This window comes from Sander vitreus, chromosome 7 (genome assembly GCF_031162955.1).
Source record: "Sander vitreus isolate 19-12246 chromosome 7, sanVit1, whole genome shotgun sequence".
In the NCBI taxonomy this organism is placed as follows: domain Eukaryota; kingdom Metazoa; phylum Chordata; class Actinopteri; order Perciformes; family Percidae; genus Sander; species Sander vitreus.
Genome location: NC_135861.1, coordinates 8,431,679 through 8,450,856, shown reverse-complemented (window position 1 = coordinate 8,450,856; position 19,178 = coordinate 8,431,679). Strand labels below are relative to the sequence as shown.

The following is a 19,178-nucleotide window of genomic DNA, read 5'->3' as shown; positions in this document are numbered from 1 at the left end:
ACTTAGAGACATTTTCCAGCTAAACCCAACATTAATTAAATGGATTTTGGATTTCCTGAGTGGGTGGCCACAAAGAGTAAGGGTAGGAAACACATTATCTGGGGTGCGCTTTACCTCAATTGGGACACCACAAGGTAGCGTCTTGTCACCACTGCTCTATATATTGTACACTGACTGTTGTCGTAGTAGTTACCCAGGACTTCATATAATTACATTTGCAGAGGATACTGCTGTGATTAGTTTACTGCTCCATTCCCCCCACAACTGACGCGCGCGCACACACACACACACACACATTCACACGCACTTAATATTACAAGATTTTCCCAATTAATATAACAGCCAGTGCTCATTACATTGTCGAAAGAAGGGTGGTTTAATGTTATGCTTCAAGTTTACTGTGAATTTTAACTAATACAAACTAAAAATGGATTTCTTTTAATTTTATTATTATTATTATTATTATTATTATTATTATTATTATTATTATTATTATGTTTACTTAACATATGCTATTTATAGCTTCAATTTTATGTTTTTATATTATTTATGTTTGTTTTTTCTAAGGCTTTTTATCTAAAGAGAACCTACTACACTAAATATAAATCTTTCTATGTGGAACTATTATTATATAACAGTTACCTCATTTTTAATAATCACAAAACACCTTTGAGATCCTGGTGGGACTGATTAATTAAGTTTGACTATACAATCACAAGGCTGGTTGCAATTTAAATTTTCTTTTTTACAGATGTAGTTTGTTGGTGTTAATGTTTCTCAGGCTGTTTCCCCCACAATGTTAAATTAATTAGCCGTTTATGTCACTAATGTTCCTGTAATTTAAACCCTCCCTATCTGGCATATTTGAAACTCTGATTCTTGCCTAATGTTGCACTAAAAACTTTCAAATACAAGTAATAACCATCAGAACTCTTTAAAAGCTGATATGTTGCCCTTTTCTGTTAATCTTTAAAAAGCACTACCTGTACTTTTGTCACGTATGATGACATTCACAGTATATAGGACTTATAGAAATGCAACAACAAAAATGTACAAAATGTTATTTATAAACCATCGAGTCAACACAACACTCTTGCTCTTACCTTGCGGTTACTCTTCCACATGTACTTCATATAAGCGTAGGTGACATGTGGGTGGGCTGTGGGCAGCGGGTGATCAAGTTGCTTGGAGGGGTCGACACCCAGAAGGAGCACCAGGGTCTTATGGGCCAGTGCCTGCAGGGATTAAGAGGGCAACAGAGGCAAAAGGAGCAAATGAAGGAAGGTTTACAGTTTAATAAGAACCCAGAAGGATTTTAGGAACCCCAAGACAATACAAGCATGAGTAACTTCTACCTTGATAAGGTTTGATTAAGATTTTTTTTTAAAAGAGTGAAAAATAAAATAGGTTAGTGCATGAGTAAGTGCTAAACATTCCGTAAAGAGAGAACAACAAGACAAAGAAAGACAGAAAGTCTTAGTGGGGTCATTTTTTCCCCCTTGTAATCACATTTCCTGCTATGGTTGATGTTGACAATCACATTCGTTTTTAAGTTACATCATAGTTGGGGATTCTGGCATTTTGTGTGTGTGTGTGTGTGTGTGTGTGTGTGTGTATGCTGAAATGCAACAAGTGAGTAGAAGGAAAAATTGGCCGAGTGTCTGCCATCCTTTGCAATCAATTAGAACAACAGTGAGGTAAAGGATGGAAAATTGCACCACTTAAATTGTGCAGATATGCCGTCTCAGGTTCCTAACAGTGTGATTGACTTCCCTTTTCCGTTTGACCATACTGATTTAATCAAGTCGGATCTATTTCTCCAGGATTCTAATTAATTATGCATGATCAGAATACTGAGGGGATTTGTACAAATATGGCAATGTACTGACCAGGCGGCCGCTCTTGCCACAGAGGCTGGCATACTTCAACCAAGTCCTCATGTCCTCGTGGGGGCTGATGACAAGCGATCTGACCATCAGGATCCTTTGCCAGTCCTCTACGATACGCTGACAACCCTAGAGGAAAACACACCAAAAATCACAAGGATCAGACCGTTTAAACGCATTACCCTTTTGTTGTTCCCTTCAAAGAGAGGAACCCACTCGTTAAACTCAAGAGAATGAGCACACGTGAGAGAGCAGTACAGAAGAAATCCAAGGGGGCTACTATTACTACCAGGGGTCCCTGTCTTAAACATGTCCACATGTGAGTACAGGTTGATGTGCCAGAAAAACAGTATTCTGTATTCATATATTTGTAAGTACCATTAGCATATTTTCTTTATTAAATATCCTCTAACCCTCAACCTTATTGTAGGACCCCCTCGAAAACGAGATGATACATCTCAAGGGGTTTATCCTAATAATAAACAAATTTGAACACATAACACAGTGCTGAAGGGGCAGGCAGACAGTGAAGTAATCCGGCTCTGATGAAAAAAAGCATGCACTGTATAATCCTCTCTGTATGATCTGAATGTAAGCAAATCAACAGGGAGTAGACAAAATAATATTAACATTTCATGAAAAAGGACTTGATTATAATTACAAACACTGCCACAAGGAAGGGTCATATTAGGTTGCATGGCAACTAGCAGAAACAAATGAGGTTTTGAAATCAGTATTGTGCTGATTTACTAGCAGAGTTTGACAGATAATACAATCCATCTTTGTGTTTGGCGTGGTAATTTACCTACTTCAAAGTCCTTTTCATTAAGTGTTGACCTTATCTAAACCTTTTGCTGTATTCCTTAAATGGCAAAAGTATGTCGGGACGAGCCTTTTTGTGAGCTGTTGAAAGCTGAGGCTAGAATTAAATATTACAGTTTTTGAAGTCGGCTTAACATGATGGGATAAGGGGCTGAGTGCAGGTAGAATCTGGCAGAAGCTATGTTCAGTGATTAGACGTTTAGTCTGGGTTTAACTGCAAGAGATTACTGACATCATCCTGCTGAGAAGTTATAAGGAAGTGCCAAATTATCCAGTTGAAGCAACTTGATTGAAAAGAACAGCTCTATATTATTGGGGGCGCCATGGTGGACAAGTGGTCTAAGACGTGTACCATCCTTTTTTCTCACCCATATTTCACGTCTGCCGCCTGAACCACTGTATCGAATAAGAGCAAAAATACCAAAACAAACATACACAACACTGTGTGTCATTGGTATGCCAATTTCAAACCCACTGCCTTAGTCTATGAGTATGAATATTAAGGTCAATTTTCTGCCACAGTTTACCAATGTGTGACTGTTAGAGAATGGGTTAATATATTGAATAGGCCCAATAAAAGTGTGGGTTAAGTAAATTGTTTAAAAATTTGAGTAGAGGAGCACAGGGAACATTAGTAAAGCAAGAGAAGTTGGACCCGATGTCGACCCAACTCTTTCTAGGAGGAAAGTTAAAAAATGTCCCATGATTTGCATTAGTGGAAGCTGAGACACCAAAAAAGAACAGGGAACACAAGAAGATCAATAGTTTAGAACAGCAACCTACAGCTAAGAGTCCAAAATTCAGACAAGTTCTCACAGGGTTAGAAGTGCAAGAACTTTGACACATTTACCGTTTAAGCAGTGGGGTGCAGTATTTCCATACACTCTTTGCCCTACCACTAATCCTTTGATGAGGGAGAGACTGGTATAAAAGACAGGAGCGGGACAGTGACTCCCTGACAGATGTGTGAGGTCAGCCTCCAATAAATCACTAGAGAGAAAAAACCTGTCAGGCATTGCAGACCCAGCTCTGGTGCTGCTGGCCCTGTCTGTTTGCTCAAGAAGACCCTTCTTGATCCTAAATACCTCCTCCAACCAACCTCCATCTGTTTTGAATGGAAAAAGTCAAGACGATCAAGAGTATCTTCATTTACTACACAGGGATTTAAGTATGTGTGTAATGGTTTCATTTCAACAGTCAGGCTGATTTTATAAAATCTTTTGAAATGTCACAAAGAAATTAGTAAGAGTGAGGTGCATTTCTAACAGCTGGGTAATACGAATCGACAGGAAAATATGTTTTTGATGAAAACAAGCAAACAAGTGTTTTTTTTGTCTTGGACAAGTTCTTGGTGCTGACAAATGTCAATGTAAACCCTAAAAAAAACAAAATTAATTTCAAAATACTATAATGCACGCACCGACCAATAGTTCAACTTTGGCACAATATTCTCTCTTACATCGCCCTGAAATGTATTATTGTGTGACTAATGCTTTTACAATGTTATGGAAAAGCATTAGTAATGGAATGCAAATAATGGACAGTCACTCATGTTTGAAGATCATCCATGTGGCTGGCATACATTTACATACACATATTCACTTTGCATCTGTTGCTAAAAAACAGCCTTTAAGAATACTCCAAATTTGACTTTGAAAAAGGTATACTAGAGCCCTCTGGGCAGGCATATGCAGTCTTCAGACAAATACAATCTTCCTGGGCTGTGGTTAAGGTAAAGGATGACACAGGTTTTGGGGATTTTCCAAAATGTCAGAACCATCTGAACAGGAGATGTGAGACAGGAATGCCAACAGGGACTGAGAGTAACTAAGCAGCGTGGACACCAAGGGATCAGGAATGGTGTATCACAGGTCAATGGCTTATGGTTTTTCTGCCTGACTTAATTCTTCCCTCAACATGCACATACAAGGATGAGACCTTTTAAACACATCACATTTTAATTCAGCTGTAAAAATGCCAACATGGCCTAATACTGTTCAAGATGAACTTGAATACTGTTCAAGATGAACTTGAACAGTATTATCTTAAATCGGATGGCATTTGTCTCAAAATCCAAAGACTTGGCAGGTGCCACAATTTTCCCTGACCGCTTGTGGATTTGTGGTTCTTCCACACGTCCTGCTGTCTCATTTAACAGCATGTACAACATTGCAATTCACAAATAATGAAGATAATGATAGTAATCTTAATCAGTGTCAGAAGTAGGAAGAGTTTGGATGGGATTACAGTGTGGGTTACACAAAACAAGCCACACTTTTTCTGAATATTCCTACAAGAGTAATTTCATGCAGGCTATGGCAAGCAAGGCCACAGTTTAATCAAATATGTTCTTATTTTATTTTTAAAGGGCAACTATTATATAGCATTTTCAGGATTATACTTGCATTTTGTGTTTGTACTAGAATGCATTTTGTTAATATAAAAAACAATGCTTTAATGTTAATATATATATATATATATATATATATATATATATATATATATGCATACACACAGTACTGTGCAAAAGTTTTAGGCAGGTGTGAAAAAATGCTTTCAAAAATGGAAGTGTTAATAGTTTATTTTCATCAATTAACAAAATGCAGTGAATGAACAGAAGAGAAATCTAAATCAAATCAATATTTGGTGTGACCACCCTTTGCCTTCAAGACAGCATCAATTCTTCTAGGTACACTTGCACAACGTTTTTGAAGGATCTCGGCAGGTAGGTTGTTCCAAACATCTTGGAGAACTAACCACAGATCTTCTATGGCTGTAGGCTTCCTCAAATCCTTCTGTCTCTTCATGTTATCCCAGACAGACTTGATGATGCTGAGATCAGGGCTCTGTGGGGGCCATGCCATCACTCCCAGGACTTGTTCTTCTTTACGCTGAAGATAGTTCTTAATGACTTTGGCTGTATGTTTGGGGTCGTTGTCCGGCTGCAGAATAAATTTGGGGCCAATCATATGCCTCCCTGATGGTATTGCATGATGGATAAGTATCTGCCTGTATTTCTCAGCATTGAGGACACCATTAATCCTGACCAAATCTCCAACTCCATTTGCAGAAATGCAGCCCCAAACTTGCAAGGAACCTCCACCATGCTTCACTGTTGCCTGCAGACACTCATTATTGTACCGATCTACAGCCCTTCGGCGAACAACCTGCCTTCTGCTACAGCCAAATATTTCAAATTTTGACTCATCAGTCCAGAGCACCTGCTGCCATTTTCCTGCAAACCAGTTCCTATGTTTTCGTGCATAATTGAGTCGCTTGGCCTTGTTTCTATGTCTGAGGTATGGCTTTTTGGCTGCAACTCTTCCATGAAGACCACTTCTGGCCAGACTTCTCCGGACAGTAGATGGGTGTACCTGGGTCCCACTGGTTTCTGCCAGTTCTGAGCTGATGGCACTGCTGGACATCTTCCGATTTTGAAGGGAAATAAGCTTGATGTGTTTTTCATCTGCTGCACTAAGTTTCCTTAGCCGACCACTGCGTCTACGATCCTCAACGTTGCCCGTTTCTTTGTGCTTTTTCAAAAGATCTTGAACAGCACATCTTGAAACACCAGTCTGCTTTAAAATATTTGTCTGGGAGAGACCTTGCTGATGCAGTATAACTACCTATATACTATAATTGTAATACTACTATAATATAATACACCTGACTGCAATCCTACAAAATCCCTGACTTTTTGCAAGTACCAATAAGAATTAATGCTGGTTTGAAGGCAAAGGGTAGTAACACCAAATATTGATGTGATTTAGATTTGTCTTTTGTTCGCTCACTTTGCATTTTGTATATGGATAAACAATCATTTATATTTTTGAAAGTTTTTTCACACCTGCCTAAGACTTTTGCACAGTACTGTATATTTTTTCTTCTCATACTGGCCGCTGCACCTGTATTCACCCTCTGTATGAGACGCTCTGTAGGAGCACCGTCTCTTTAATCCCTCCTCACGAAAAAAGCCCAGTCTGCTCTGATTGGCCAGCGCGCTTCCTGGAATCTCCGGAGCCTCCGCTCCATGTTTCACTAGTTGAAGCTGGAGCTACTGCAACAGAGTATATAGCAGGACTTTGGATCGTGAAAAATCACCAATAAAGGTTTCTAAACCAAATATTACACAACCGGACATGTCCCAGCAGTAAAGTGACCAGAATTTGGGAAGAAATGACCAGCATTGGCCGAGATTACAGCTATGTCACATTAGCATGTAGCTACCTAATAGTTAGCAGTATGCTAACGTTAGATTGTTGTGGAACGAAACAGCACTTTCTACCATCAAAAATCGCAGATAAAGGCTTCTGAACCAAACACTACCCAATAGGACATGTTTCAGCAGGAATGCAACCCGGAATTGGGGAGAATTTAACAACATTGGCAGTAGAGATGTTCCGATACCAGTATCGGTATCGGCTCCGATACTGCCTAAAACGCTGGTATCGGGAAGTACTGGAGTTTATGCACCGATCCGATACCACGTAATAAAGCGCTAAAGAAAAAATATGTTAAAGTAGTTTATTTATGTTCTTTTTCCGTTATAACTGACTGTCAAACTGCAGAATAAAAGAACGTTCTGTGGCATTCATGTTTCACAAAGAGTTTAACCTGAGCCAGACCGACAACAAAGATAGAAATAATATCACATCCATACAGGGATAGTAGTATACAGTTCTTAAAACATAATAAAATATATGACACACTGGTATCGGATCGGTACTCGGTATCGGCCGATATGCAAGTTCAGGTATCGGAATCGGTATCAGGAAGCAAAAAATGCTATCGGACCATCTCTAATTGGCAGCCAAGATGACATTGTTTACTGGCGTTAGCCATGTAGCTATATTAGAATTTAACGACACTGGCAGCCAAGGTGACATTGCTTACTGCTGTTAGCATTAGTGTTAAATTCGTCAGACGAGACGAGACTAAATATGTTCGTCAACGACCTTTTTTTTCCATGACTAAGACAAGACGATGAGACTGCACCAATGTCCAAAAACGCTGACTAAAACTAAATTAACATGCATTATTGTTGACAAAAAAAAAAAAAAGACTAAAAGTTTTTATTTTATGCAAAACATAAGATAAAATCTCTCTTCATTTTCGTCTACAATCGTCTCTACTTTTTCATCATAGAATGTTCAGATGTTACTAGGGTTGGGTACCAAGACCCGGTGCTAATACGGCACCGGTGCCTTAACGGCCGTTATCTACCGGACCGAATAGAAATGCGGATTTTGGTGCCTCATTTCGGTGCCACTTAAATGCCTGAGCTTCTCTCTGATGCTCCTAAACGGACGTTAGAGGCAACCGAAACATCGCCGCATGTCACGCTAGTTAACACTACACTTGGCAGTAGGTAACGTTAGCCTACCGTTAGCTAGTAGCTGGATTAAACACAGTTAAAATGCTGACAGCTAAACGGTTTAAAAGTCTGTCTGTATTTCACTGTGTAGGATTCCAATACCAGGACGTACAACAGTCTGTAGCTGCCATTGTCTGAAAAACAACACAGATGTTGCGTTCACTTGAAACCCGCCTCGCCAGCCTCATTTAAAGTTATTGTAAAATACCCTTTTCCCATCCAGTGGTTGATTTTGTCGTTTAACAGGAATTTACTGGTTAAATAAGGAAGAGGCTCGATATTTATACAACTTTATATATTTTTATGTAACTATTTGACTGAAATGGTTATCAGAAATAATCTCAGAAATGATTTGTTATTTAAAAAAAGACTAACATTTTTCGTAAAACTTGACTAAGCTATATTGAGTTTTCTTTTGACTAAAACTAGACTAAAATGACGAGACTTTTAGTCGACTAAAACTTGACTAACAAAAAAAGATATGTGAATGACTAAATATGACAAAAACTAACAAGGACATTTGACACACGACTAAGACTAAATAAAAAATAGGTGACAAAATGAACACTAGTTAGCATGTAGTTACATGGGACAATGTTAATGTTAGCTTAGAAAAAAAAAAACACTCCAGTCCTGCCTACCTGGAGCAGATGATCATAGCAGGCCGGCTTAGAGTTAGTACATAGCCGAGAGTAGAAAAACTGTTGAAACCGGAGTGTTCAGAATAGTTGGAAATCTGAACGTTTTAGCTCACAAGGATTTGTCTAAAATACATTTACCTCATTATTTGAAGTTAAGGCCACGTTTAACATGAAAATCCAACATTATAACATTGCAGAAATGACAGAAGACACGGAAAAGCATAATATGTGACCTTTAAGTCCATTTACTGTTTGTCCCTGTAACGCTCACCTTTGGTCATGACCTTCAGTTAATGTCCAAACGATCCGTGGCCAAAGTGAGTTTTGTGTGGTTCAAATCTGATATCACTTTATCAACAAGCAAAACTATTTTAACCATTTTTCCATTACTTTAAACTAATCGTTTGATCTGTTAAGTCATTACTTTTGGTTATCTGTTTAAACTTCTGTGCTTACTTGCCAACTAGTTTTCAGTGCACACACTCTTCCATATCCGCAAAATGTAGTATTCAGGTGTTACATTTGACTTAATGTTAATATGTGGATATATTTTAATAAAATCATAATGTCTATTTTTTCAAATTAGTTAAGCTGCTCTTCAATTTTTCCATGTACCCCCTGACAACTGCAGAAGTTGAGACCCCCTGGGGTACATGAACCCCTGGTTGGGAATCACTGGTCTAATATAAGCAACCTGCTATGTGACTAGAAACATACACCCAGAATCGAAGGTGAACTAAAATCCGAACAAATCAAATTTTGGTCACTTCTACACTGCAGTGTCAAAAAAACATTTGATTTTACTCTATGAATCTACTTTAAATTTAAATTCAAATGTAGAAATAAACATACAAAACTGAAATATGTTAAATCCTCACACACTGAGGTATTAGTGTGTGTATGTATGGTGTCTGGCTTGTAATGTTTCCCATTAGTAACAGTAGCCTTTCCAGCATCTGCTTTACATTTCTAGTTGCACAAGAGAGTGTGTGTGTGTGTGTGTGTGTGTGTGTGTGTGTGTGTGTGTGTGTGTGTGTGTGTGTGTGTGTGTGTGTGTGTGTGTGCGTGTGTGCGTGTGTGTGTGTGGTTACCTGAAGCCTTGCCCACCACGTATCCCTAATGATGTCTCTCCTCTCTGGCACCAGCTTATACTGGATCACCTCCTCTAGCTCTGACAGCATCTGGCTAGACACCATAGCCTGGGAAACGGAAAAACACACACACACACACACAGACACACACACACAAACATTTATTCGTATCCACACAATCATTATTAATGTTGCAAAAGGCCCTTCTGTGTAATATAAAAAAAGGATCATTAAAGCTTGCAAATTAATCAGTATCTACAATTGAATGCATTCAGCAACCCACTGGACCTTCTTGTACGATATCTGTCAGAAAAGGTCGGTAATTTTCATATGGAGGCTTTGTTTATGGCTGCCATTTGTACAAAGATTCAGAGTCTAGATGCCTGCTGAAGTGTGTCTGCTGTTCATGGTGAACAGCTACTGTATGTGAATCAAAATCAACTAAGATCAAATGGCTATCATGATAACATTACTTGACAACATCTGTATGAGAGGAGCACTGTTCGGGTTTTCAACTTCAGATTTGAAATGTTGATGGATAATTTAACATATATAGATAATAAAATAGGAGCCTGGAGCATTGGAAACTGTAAATATTTATACTTCTGACTTCTAAAGAAGCTCAATCTGAGACTTAATCTTTTATAGATCATCACTTTAATAAAATTGTGTTGCTGTGGCATAATCCTTCTGCACATGAATACAATGAAAAATGAGATGGTGGACTGAAGCCAGGCGTTAAATATTTTGGCTGATTTGGTGGAATACTTACCCCGTAGGCTCGACTGTAGCTCTCTCCAGCCATGGCCGTCAGCTCTGCATCCAGGAGGTCTCTTGCTTTGTCAATACACTACATGAAAAACAAAAACAAAACAAAAATTGACAGTGTGATCTATTAATGAAATGAATGTCGGCCTGAATGGTGCATTTTGCAGATTTTCAACCAGCTTTTTGTCTTTGTGTTGACAAACAATGTTCATCTGCATATACTAACCACACTGCAATGACACAAAGCTGGTTGAAAAATGGCAAAGCTTCCCTTTGACTTAGTTGCCCCAAGATACTCCAACTCTTCAGTAAAGCTAATAAAAAGCAATAACGGCATTTCCTCAATAACATAAGGATAGCATGACCCCAGAATGTACCATGACACAATGTCACAGCATCTTAAAACCATCTTGCATCAGGAACAGCCGGGATTGGACTAAACCCAAGGAATAACGCACTTTGTACAAATGAACGAAGGCATGTTATTGCTTGCTGCTCACACCCTTTTCACTTAAGTGCAGCCAACAGTGACACATTAATGTAACTAGCACTAGAACACCTGCTTGTATAGCAAAATGGTTTGATGCACTGCTGAGTGTTTTATGAGGAGAGGGAAATGTGTGAAAGTTATGTAACCATGGCTGTGGATGTATCTTTAAAAAGACAGCCTTATTTTGTATGGACATTCAGAGAAAAGGAGAGGAATTGGCGAGTGATAAAGAAGAGTTCAAAACAGGAGCTGTTAGTCACTGTTCCTGCCATAGCTGTGATGCAAATTCCCAAACGTTTCCATAATGGTCAACCAACTGTCAGAGTACTTTCATGGCCTAAAAATGTTTTTCCTACCTTCCCTTTTTAAATATGTATTACTATATTACTGACTCATTTGTAAACTTCCAGTTCCCTGACTTTTCGTAACAGGACTACACTTCTCCAAATTCAGGGATACTGCAGACATTCCATCACCAGTGAGAACCCTGAGGGGTGGAAAAACAGTAATTGAGAGAAAAACCTGATCCAGAGCAGCAAAAGGGACAAACAAGGACACAAGTACTGTGGCTGAAAACGTGATGATTTCTTGGGCTTCTACAGCCAATGTTTTTGGGAACTGTTATTAGTGGGAAGGTAAAATAAGGGAGGATGAGTAAGGAAGTTCTCTGAGGCCAGGAGACACAGCTGTTTCAGACCAAATCCCCCCAATTATTTTTTGCGGGGAGGGAAAGGAGGAATGGCGTGCTTAAACACCTCTTCAGGCATGCACAACAAGAGGAGGGGATTTGGGAGGGTGGTTGGGACAAGGTGACAATGAGGCTACTTCTTTACAGCCTCCACTCAGTTATGGTCCTGTTTACTCCTGAAATACTGCGCTGGGGCCTCATTGGAAATGTGCAGTCCAGACGACTCCTGATAAATGCAGTGTCTGGCTTCTGGCAGCACAAACAAACTATGACCCAATCTTCCATTCCCTTACATAAAGGTTGCACTTATTGTATGTACTTAAATAGGGTTAAATCCAATGAGACTACTTTATTATTTCAGTGTGATATGAAGGCCTCTATGTAAATGGTTAGGGCTAAATCAACCGCTAAAGGAAACTCGAGGTTTAAAAAAAAACATGAGACAATTTACAAATCAAATGCACACTGGATGACTGGATAAAACACAAATCTTGGCACAGCCACAGACTGCTTTACTGGGGGGAGCACGACTGCCGTGTCTACACATCATCGCTGGAACAGACCAAACACTGAGATTTATAAAGCAAAGTAACCTGAACCCTTTCACAAAGACACATGCTGAAACTCCTGGAGCACATGTGTGGTTGTTGGGGGTATCGAGGGAGGAAAGGAACAGCCCAATGGAATCAAAAGGACCAAGTGCGAGGATTACCAACCACATCCGGAAGACTAGACTGAGCTCATGTTGACATTTAAGCTTTCACCCTCGCTCCATCTGCTTTTCATTTCTTTTCATTCATTATGAGTTGCCTCAATGTTGACAATAGTCAAAAGTCTGCTTTCCCTTTTTAGCTGATGTAGAATCCTATAGGCCACACCTGGATCTAATCTCCAAATTAGAGACGGGAGGGTGGCTGTGGAGGGATGAAGGAGCACAAAGAGCAGGTCTCCCGGGCTTTGTGGTGAAAAGGGGAGTTGGAGGATGAGTCCAGAGAAATTGGAGGAGCAGGTGTTTACTGGTGTCAGTGCTGCAGCTTGTGTCCATAGGACATGCTGGCATCCAGCTCGAAAAAATCCATCTCTAGGCGCCATGAGCTCATCTAACATCCCAACCTTCATCAAATGAGGAAAACACCACCCTGACCTCCACCAGACCTTGCTGACAGGCACACAGCAGAGGGAACGGGATCTGTATTTGTTTGAGGCTGAATGCTGTGATGATTTACAATTTCAAGAGTTACATAATATTTCCACACCAATGAGGTACCACGTTGTAAAAGGAAAAACAAAAAAAACTTGTTCATTTTATTCCTTTTAATGAAAAGCCTGAGATGATGGAGGAATTTGATACAGACTGGAATAGGCGTAAAGCAATTTTTATGTTACTTTACAGAGATCGTTTCCAATGATTTTAACTTTTCATACCCTGCTATGAAGACTAATGAAAATTCCAGAAACCATGAGACTAGGCAAATTCCCATGTGGCATGTCTTTATGAGAGGTTTTCTAAAAATATAGACTTTTAATGTACATTGAATGGGGGGAAATCTTATCCACTGGTGTGTTTGTGAGTGGTAATGTAACCCACCTGCTGGGCCAATGAGAAGAGGTCCTGATGCAGGGCTAGCACTGCTCTATAAAAAGCCCCATCATGTGTGTCTCTTGGGATCATACACGTGTACTCCTCCATGCTGTCCCAGTGCCCTGGAGGAACAACAATCATGTTACGAAAAAGCACAAAAACTGGTTTCAGCAGGAAGCATTTAATAATGACTGAAAGGGCTAATTAACGGATGTCTTAAGACCTAACTTAGCAAGACTGAGGCAGATTGAAATTTGGCACCCCATCACTGCTGGTTTAAACAACACTTCACCTCAACTTGCTATGATTTAAATGATTGAAACCTCAACATTTTGCTTCCCAACTACAACAATAAAAGATGGTTTGAGTCTTCAGATAGACGGTGGTTGGGTTCGTCTAAGGGTTTACGACTGACTTTAGAAAGTCAAATCCACAGACCCCAAACCTCAGAGGATGCTTCTGCAGTGTGGTCCCTGCATTTCTCCACCATTGCACGTTACGATATGTCAATGTTATGACTGGATACCATTCCCATATGGTTATGTGAGGGGGACTTGGCAAGAGCTGTTACTATTTTCATTGCTGCTCAGTTTGATTGCATTGTTGAGTCAGGCGGAGGATGGCCTAAATTCTCACTGCACAAGTCTTTTCTTAAAAGACTTTTCAATTGTTAGTTCATATATGATATGAAGTCTTTTAGTGGTTACCTAGACCCCAGGCGGCAGCAGCAGCCATACGAGCCATCTTGGCCTGGGTTTCCTCGCTGACCAGCGTCCACTCCTCGCAGCACTGCTGGTGCAACTGGCCCCTGGAAAACATTAACCACAGGCTTCAGATGGTAGAAAAAGCAGATCCTGATTTGTTCAGTCCCATGTTCACAGTGATGACAGTGAATCAGGAACTGATTGCAGCTATCATCAGGTTCCCTAACTAATCAGGTAATCATGTGCAGAGTACTTTTGTATACACTGCAGTACCAAAGGTATAGAGTCATGACTAGCTGACATGAAAAATAATTGTCTAAAGCGATGCTATCCTGTACTGGTCTAGTCTTTATCCTCAAGAGATAAAAGGCTCTTCTAAAGTCCATGTTCTAATTATAATATATACGTGTCAAGACACTACATTTTCGTGGCCGGGTTGGGTCAGTGGGTAGAGCAGGCGCACATATACTGAGAGGTTTATGCCTTAACGTAGAGGTCCAAGGTTCGAGACTGACCTGTGACGATTTCCTGCATGTCTTTCCCCTCTCTCTCTCCTTTCTCAGCTAGCTGTCCTGTCAAAAATTAAAGGCGGAAAAGCCCAAAAAATAATCTTAAAGATTGTTCTTTTCCTGCATAAAACAACAGTTGAAGAAATCCTTCACCAGAATAGTCAAGCTCTTCCAGCCAAGGATGAGGAGAAATTAGACCTGGTTTCTTTTACATCTGCCATTGTTTATTTCTTAATTTGTTCTTAAAGATGAACATCTTAAAGTGTACCTTCCAGTAACAGTAACAGTCCTGATAAAATCAAGTATCCCAGCAAACGGATGAATGTTCATGTTAGGGTCAGTTGCATCTAACCAAGACTAATCCCTCATGAACAACAATCAGTGCTGCATTGTCCAGGAGGAGATCAAACCTGTTGCATGTGTTTTACAGGCAGGAAGCTGGAGCGAGATTAGACTGAGGAAGAGAAAGAGGGAGGAAGGCACAGAGATAAAAAGAGAGAGGAAGGTTTGGATAGGGGTCAGTGAAGTGAAGCCGTTCTCCAGCTGCCTGGCTATTGTATAACATGACAGCAACAAGTACAAAAAGCTCCGGTACACCGGGTGTATATGAGTTTGTCTACAGCAGACGAACAGAGAGTCCAGCGGAAGGAAGAGCTTGAGTTATAATTTGACTCAGCAGACTATTATTCACATTTTAGGAATTTCAGTTGAGAAGTTGCTAAAATACATTTTAAAATAAGACATTCATTTAGCATGTTTAACAGTCTTTTAAAGGCCCTACACTACAAACCATTGGTCTAGCCACACAGGGGTTTGCGCTTGTGCCTGATAAGACCTCTTCTCAGGACTGTGAGCATGCAACAACTGTGCTTGATTGACATCTCCCTCACTGTCGTTAGTTTCCTTATACCTGGGACAAACACAGTTTTCACGGCACACGTTAACACTGACTCAGTTTCATTAAGTGTTCCAGTAAGCCATGACAGTGAGCCAGCATTAACAATACCAGGACCCAGCTTACCTAATTGGAATGCAGTAATTTTTTAATCTTATCAATTCACACCTGTGTGGGTGTGCAGGGCATTTAAGTAACATTAGCATCATACTATAGCAGAACAAAACTGCAACACAACTAGTGCTAAATAGAGGAAATCAAAATCCTGTTATTTTGGAATAAATTCTTGCCAAAATCCACTCTGTTTTCCAAAGAAAAGACTATTACAACCAAAAATGCAAATGCAATTCTTCTTTAAATAAAAGAGCACCATTATTTATTAATTGTGCCAAAGGGGTTATCTCAAAATAATGGACATTTTCCCAAACCCACTCCATTGAAAGAGACAATTAGTGGTCAGAATTTGAAAAACACTAACATGTACTGCATTGTATACAGTATACTGGACAGATAAAAAATACAGGGGGGTAGATTAATACCGCAAATTGGCACATTGGCCCTAATATGACTCACCATTGTAGCAGTGATGACTTAGTCAATTCAAAGTCCTTTTTCATTAAGTGGTTCACCCCTTTGATTAAATAACTTCAAAACCTTGGACATTATAGACCAAAGGTTACTTCAAAGCTGCCCAATACTCAACTAAGGTTTGAGTTCAAGTGTCAAAAACATCAACTGCACTTAAAACAATCACTCTGAGCAGCGGATTATCACTGAGAACATGGGTCCATTATCCCCTTGTATGTACCTTAACAGGGAACAATGTTTCTGTCTGATCTCCTTTGACTAATGACCCTGGTCAACTGCCCAGGCTTACCCAGCCACAAACAAACATAAGCACAAAGCCTCTCTGCAGCTGAATAATTTTCTTGTGAAACTACTGAATCATTTTTGTGTGAAATGACTCAGTGTATACATCAATGGCACAAGGAGGAAGGTTACATAAGCAAATTAATGTTTGCTTAGCGTTATGAGCTCTGTGACGATCCACATATTTGGATCCCTCAGAGATCTTTTGATTTTCCTTTTCTTTTCTCTTTCAGCAAATCACACAACACATTAATACTAAAATGCCCACAGCAGTTTGTTTTTAGAAAACCAACTTGAATAGTAAATTGAATACAGGTCAGCGAACATTAATACTGATTCTCTTAAGTGTTTATATAGGAAAATAAGTAACACTTTTAAATAACCATCATTCATAATGGTAAATTAATAGCTAACTCTAACCCAGATTGGACAACTGACATACCATTCTCCCAGGGCCTCTAAGCAGCGCATTCTGCCCAGGATGAGCTCTGGATCTTCTTTGTTCATGTCAATCTTCTTGTCGTATGCTACCAGGGCATCCTCCCACTCATGTAGCTTCTCATACCAAGTGGCTTGGATTTCCTAATAGTTACAAGCAGAAAGGAGACACATGAGAAACATGTCACTGTAAGATACCAAGCAATTAACCTGAACTACTTCTCTGTTTCATTACAAAGTTTGTTATCTAGAACATTTGACAATTTAATACATTTGTGTTTTTTTGTGTTTGCAAAAAGTATTGGAAGTAAGTAAGTAAGTAAAGTTTATTTACATAGCACTTTTCACAGATAAAAATCACAAAGTGCTTTACAATAAATTGGAATATGATAAATAGAAGACATAAGAGTACAAGGAAAACATAGGTACATAAAATCAGACAGCCATAAAAGCCCTTGTCTAACTAAAAGCCTGTTTGAATAGCCAAGTCTTCAACTGCTTTTAAAAGAATCAACAGCATTTGAACAACGTAAAGAGCAGGTAGTGCATTCCACAGCCTGGGTGCCAATGCCTGAAAAGATCGATCCCCTCTGGTTTTAAAATGAGTGCGGGGGACCACTAACAACATTTGACCTGATGACCTCAGACACCGGGAAGAAGTGTGACGCTGTATCAGGTCAGACATATTAGGAGGAGCTTGTCCGTGCAAGGCTCTAAAAGTAAGGACCAACATTTTAAAATGTATTCTAAAATGAACTGGTAACCAGTGAAGTGATGCCAAAACAGGTGTGATGTGCGCTATTTTGCTTGCGTGAATTAAAGCCTCGCAGTGGAGTTCTGAACAACCTGCAGACGGAAAAGCTCTTTCTTGCTTAAAAAAGGAAAAAGACTGTTACAATAATCTAAAGAAGACGATGTAAAAGCATGGATGATCATTTCCAATTCAACCTTTGCGTCAAAGTTCGGAGTTTGATATGTTCCTGAGTTGAAAGTAGCAGTTTCTAATTAACTGTTTGGAGTGATGCACCAAGGACATCGCAGAATCAAAAACAACACCTAAATTCCTTAGGCTTGGTTGGAGACAAGCCTAAAGCACCAATATGCTGCTTAATCAGCGGGACGCTACTTTCAGGGGCAATAATTAGTGTTTCCGTCTTATCTGGGTTCAGCAGCAAATAGTTGTCACTTAACCCCTGCTTGATGCTAGTAAAGCAGTGTATCAAGGACAAAGGTTTGTAGAGCTCAGTAGCCTTAAAGGAGCAGTACAGCTGGATATCATCATCAGCATAAAAATGGTAAGATATGTCACTGAACTGGCTAATTATCTGTCCAAGAGGGAACATACAAAAGGAACAGAATCGCTCCCAGAACAGAACCCTGAGATTCCCAACATGACAACCCTGTAGTGTCCGACATGATCTGGTTTACAAAAACACTGAAAGTTCTGCCACAAAGGTAAGAAGTAAACCATTTTAAATTGATCCAGACATTCCAACCAGATTGTGAAGTCGGTTGATCATAATAGTATGCTCAATGGAGTCAAAGGCAGATGAAAGTTCTAATAGGACCAAAACTGTGTGTTCCCCAGAGTCAGCTAACATCATAGTGTCACTAGAGACTTTAAGTAATGTCGTTTCCGTGAAATGCTTTTTGCAGAAACCTGACTGAAATTTGTCAAAAATGTCATGGTTCTCAAGGACAGCGATAAGTTGCTCTGCGACAACCTTTTCTAAAAATGTTGACATAAATTAAAGTTTTGATACTGTCCTGTAACTTTTGGGTTGTGATGGATCCAAACTGGGCTTTTTCAGTGCTGGTTCAACAACCGCATGTTTAAAAAAGGTGGGAACCACACCAGTTGGAAGTGAAATATTAAACATTTCTACGATATAGGAACCTATCGAATCAAAAACTTGCAAAAACAAAACACTAGGGAGAACATCAGTAGGACACGACAATGGTTTCAGTTTATCTAGCAGAGTGGCTAGATACAAATGTGCTGGTGAGATGTTTGCCCTGACATCTCTGATCTTATCTACAAAGAAATTAAGAAATTAATTACAGTCTGATTTTGAGACCACAAGGACTTGAGGATCAGTAGGGGAAACAATTTTGTTAATGGTGTCAAACAAGATTTTGGGGTGTTTCTTGTTTGAAGATATTAGCTGGGAGAAGTATTGAGATCTAGCATTTCTCAGCATTTCATTTAAAGAAGACCTTAGCTCCCTAACTCTATCGAGTTTAGTCTACTTCCATAGACGCTCAACCCGTCGGTAATTTCTCCTCAACAGCTGGACTGATTCATTTATCCAGGGACAAGACTTTTTATGAGTGGGAAGGCTCGATTTCACAGGTGCCCCTTTATCTAAAATTGCCAAACTGACTATTAAAAGACTGAGTAAAAACATTAGCATCACTGC

At 39.5% G+C, this 19,178-nt stretch overlaps 1 protein-coding gene across 2 annotated transcripts in view; it reads right to left on the bottom strand.

The window, feature by feature from the left end:
- mtor (mechanistic target of rapamycin kinase) overlaps positions 1 to 19,178 on the bottom strand; it is a 93,639-nt gene that overhangs the window by 22,993 nt on the left and 51,468 nt on the right. For both annotated transcript variants that reach the window (XM_078254432.1, XM_078254431.1), the window contains exons 30-36: positions 16,763 to 16,902; positions 14,050 to 14,150; positions 13,349 to 13,464; positions 10,587 to 10,664; positions 9,815 to 9,922; positions 1,890 to 2,015; positions 1,104 to 1,235 (exon numbers count right to left, since the gene is read on the bottom strand). In XM_078254432.1, the coding sequence (XP_078110558.1) occupies positions 1,104 to 1,235; positions 1,890 to 2,015; positions 9,815 to 9,922; positions 10,587 to 10,664; positions 13,349 to 13,464; positions 14,050 to 14,150; positions 16,763 to 16,902 (801 nt within the window). The remainder of the gene's footprint in view (positions 1 to 1,103; positions 1,236 to 1,889; positions 2,016 to 9,814; positions 9,923 to 10,586; positions 10,665 to 13,348; positions 13,465 to 14,049; positions 14,151 to 16,762; positions 16,903 to 19,178) is intronic.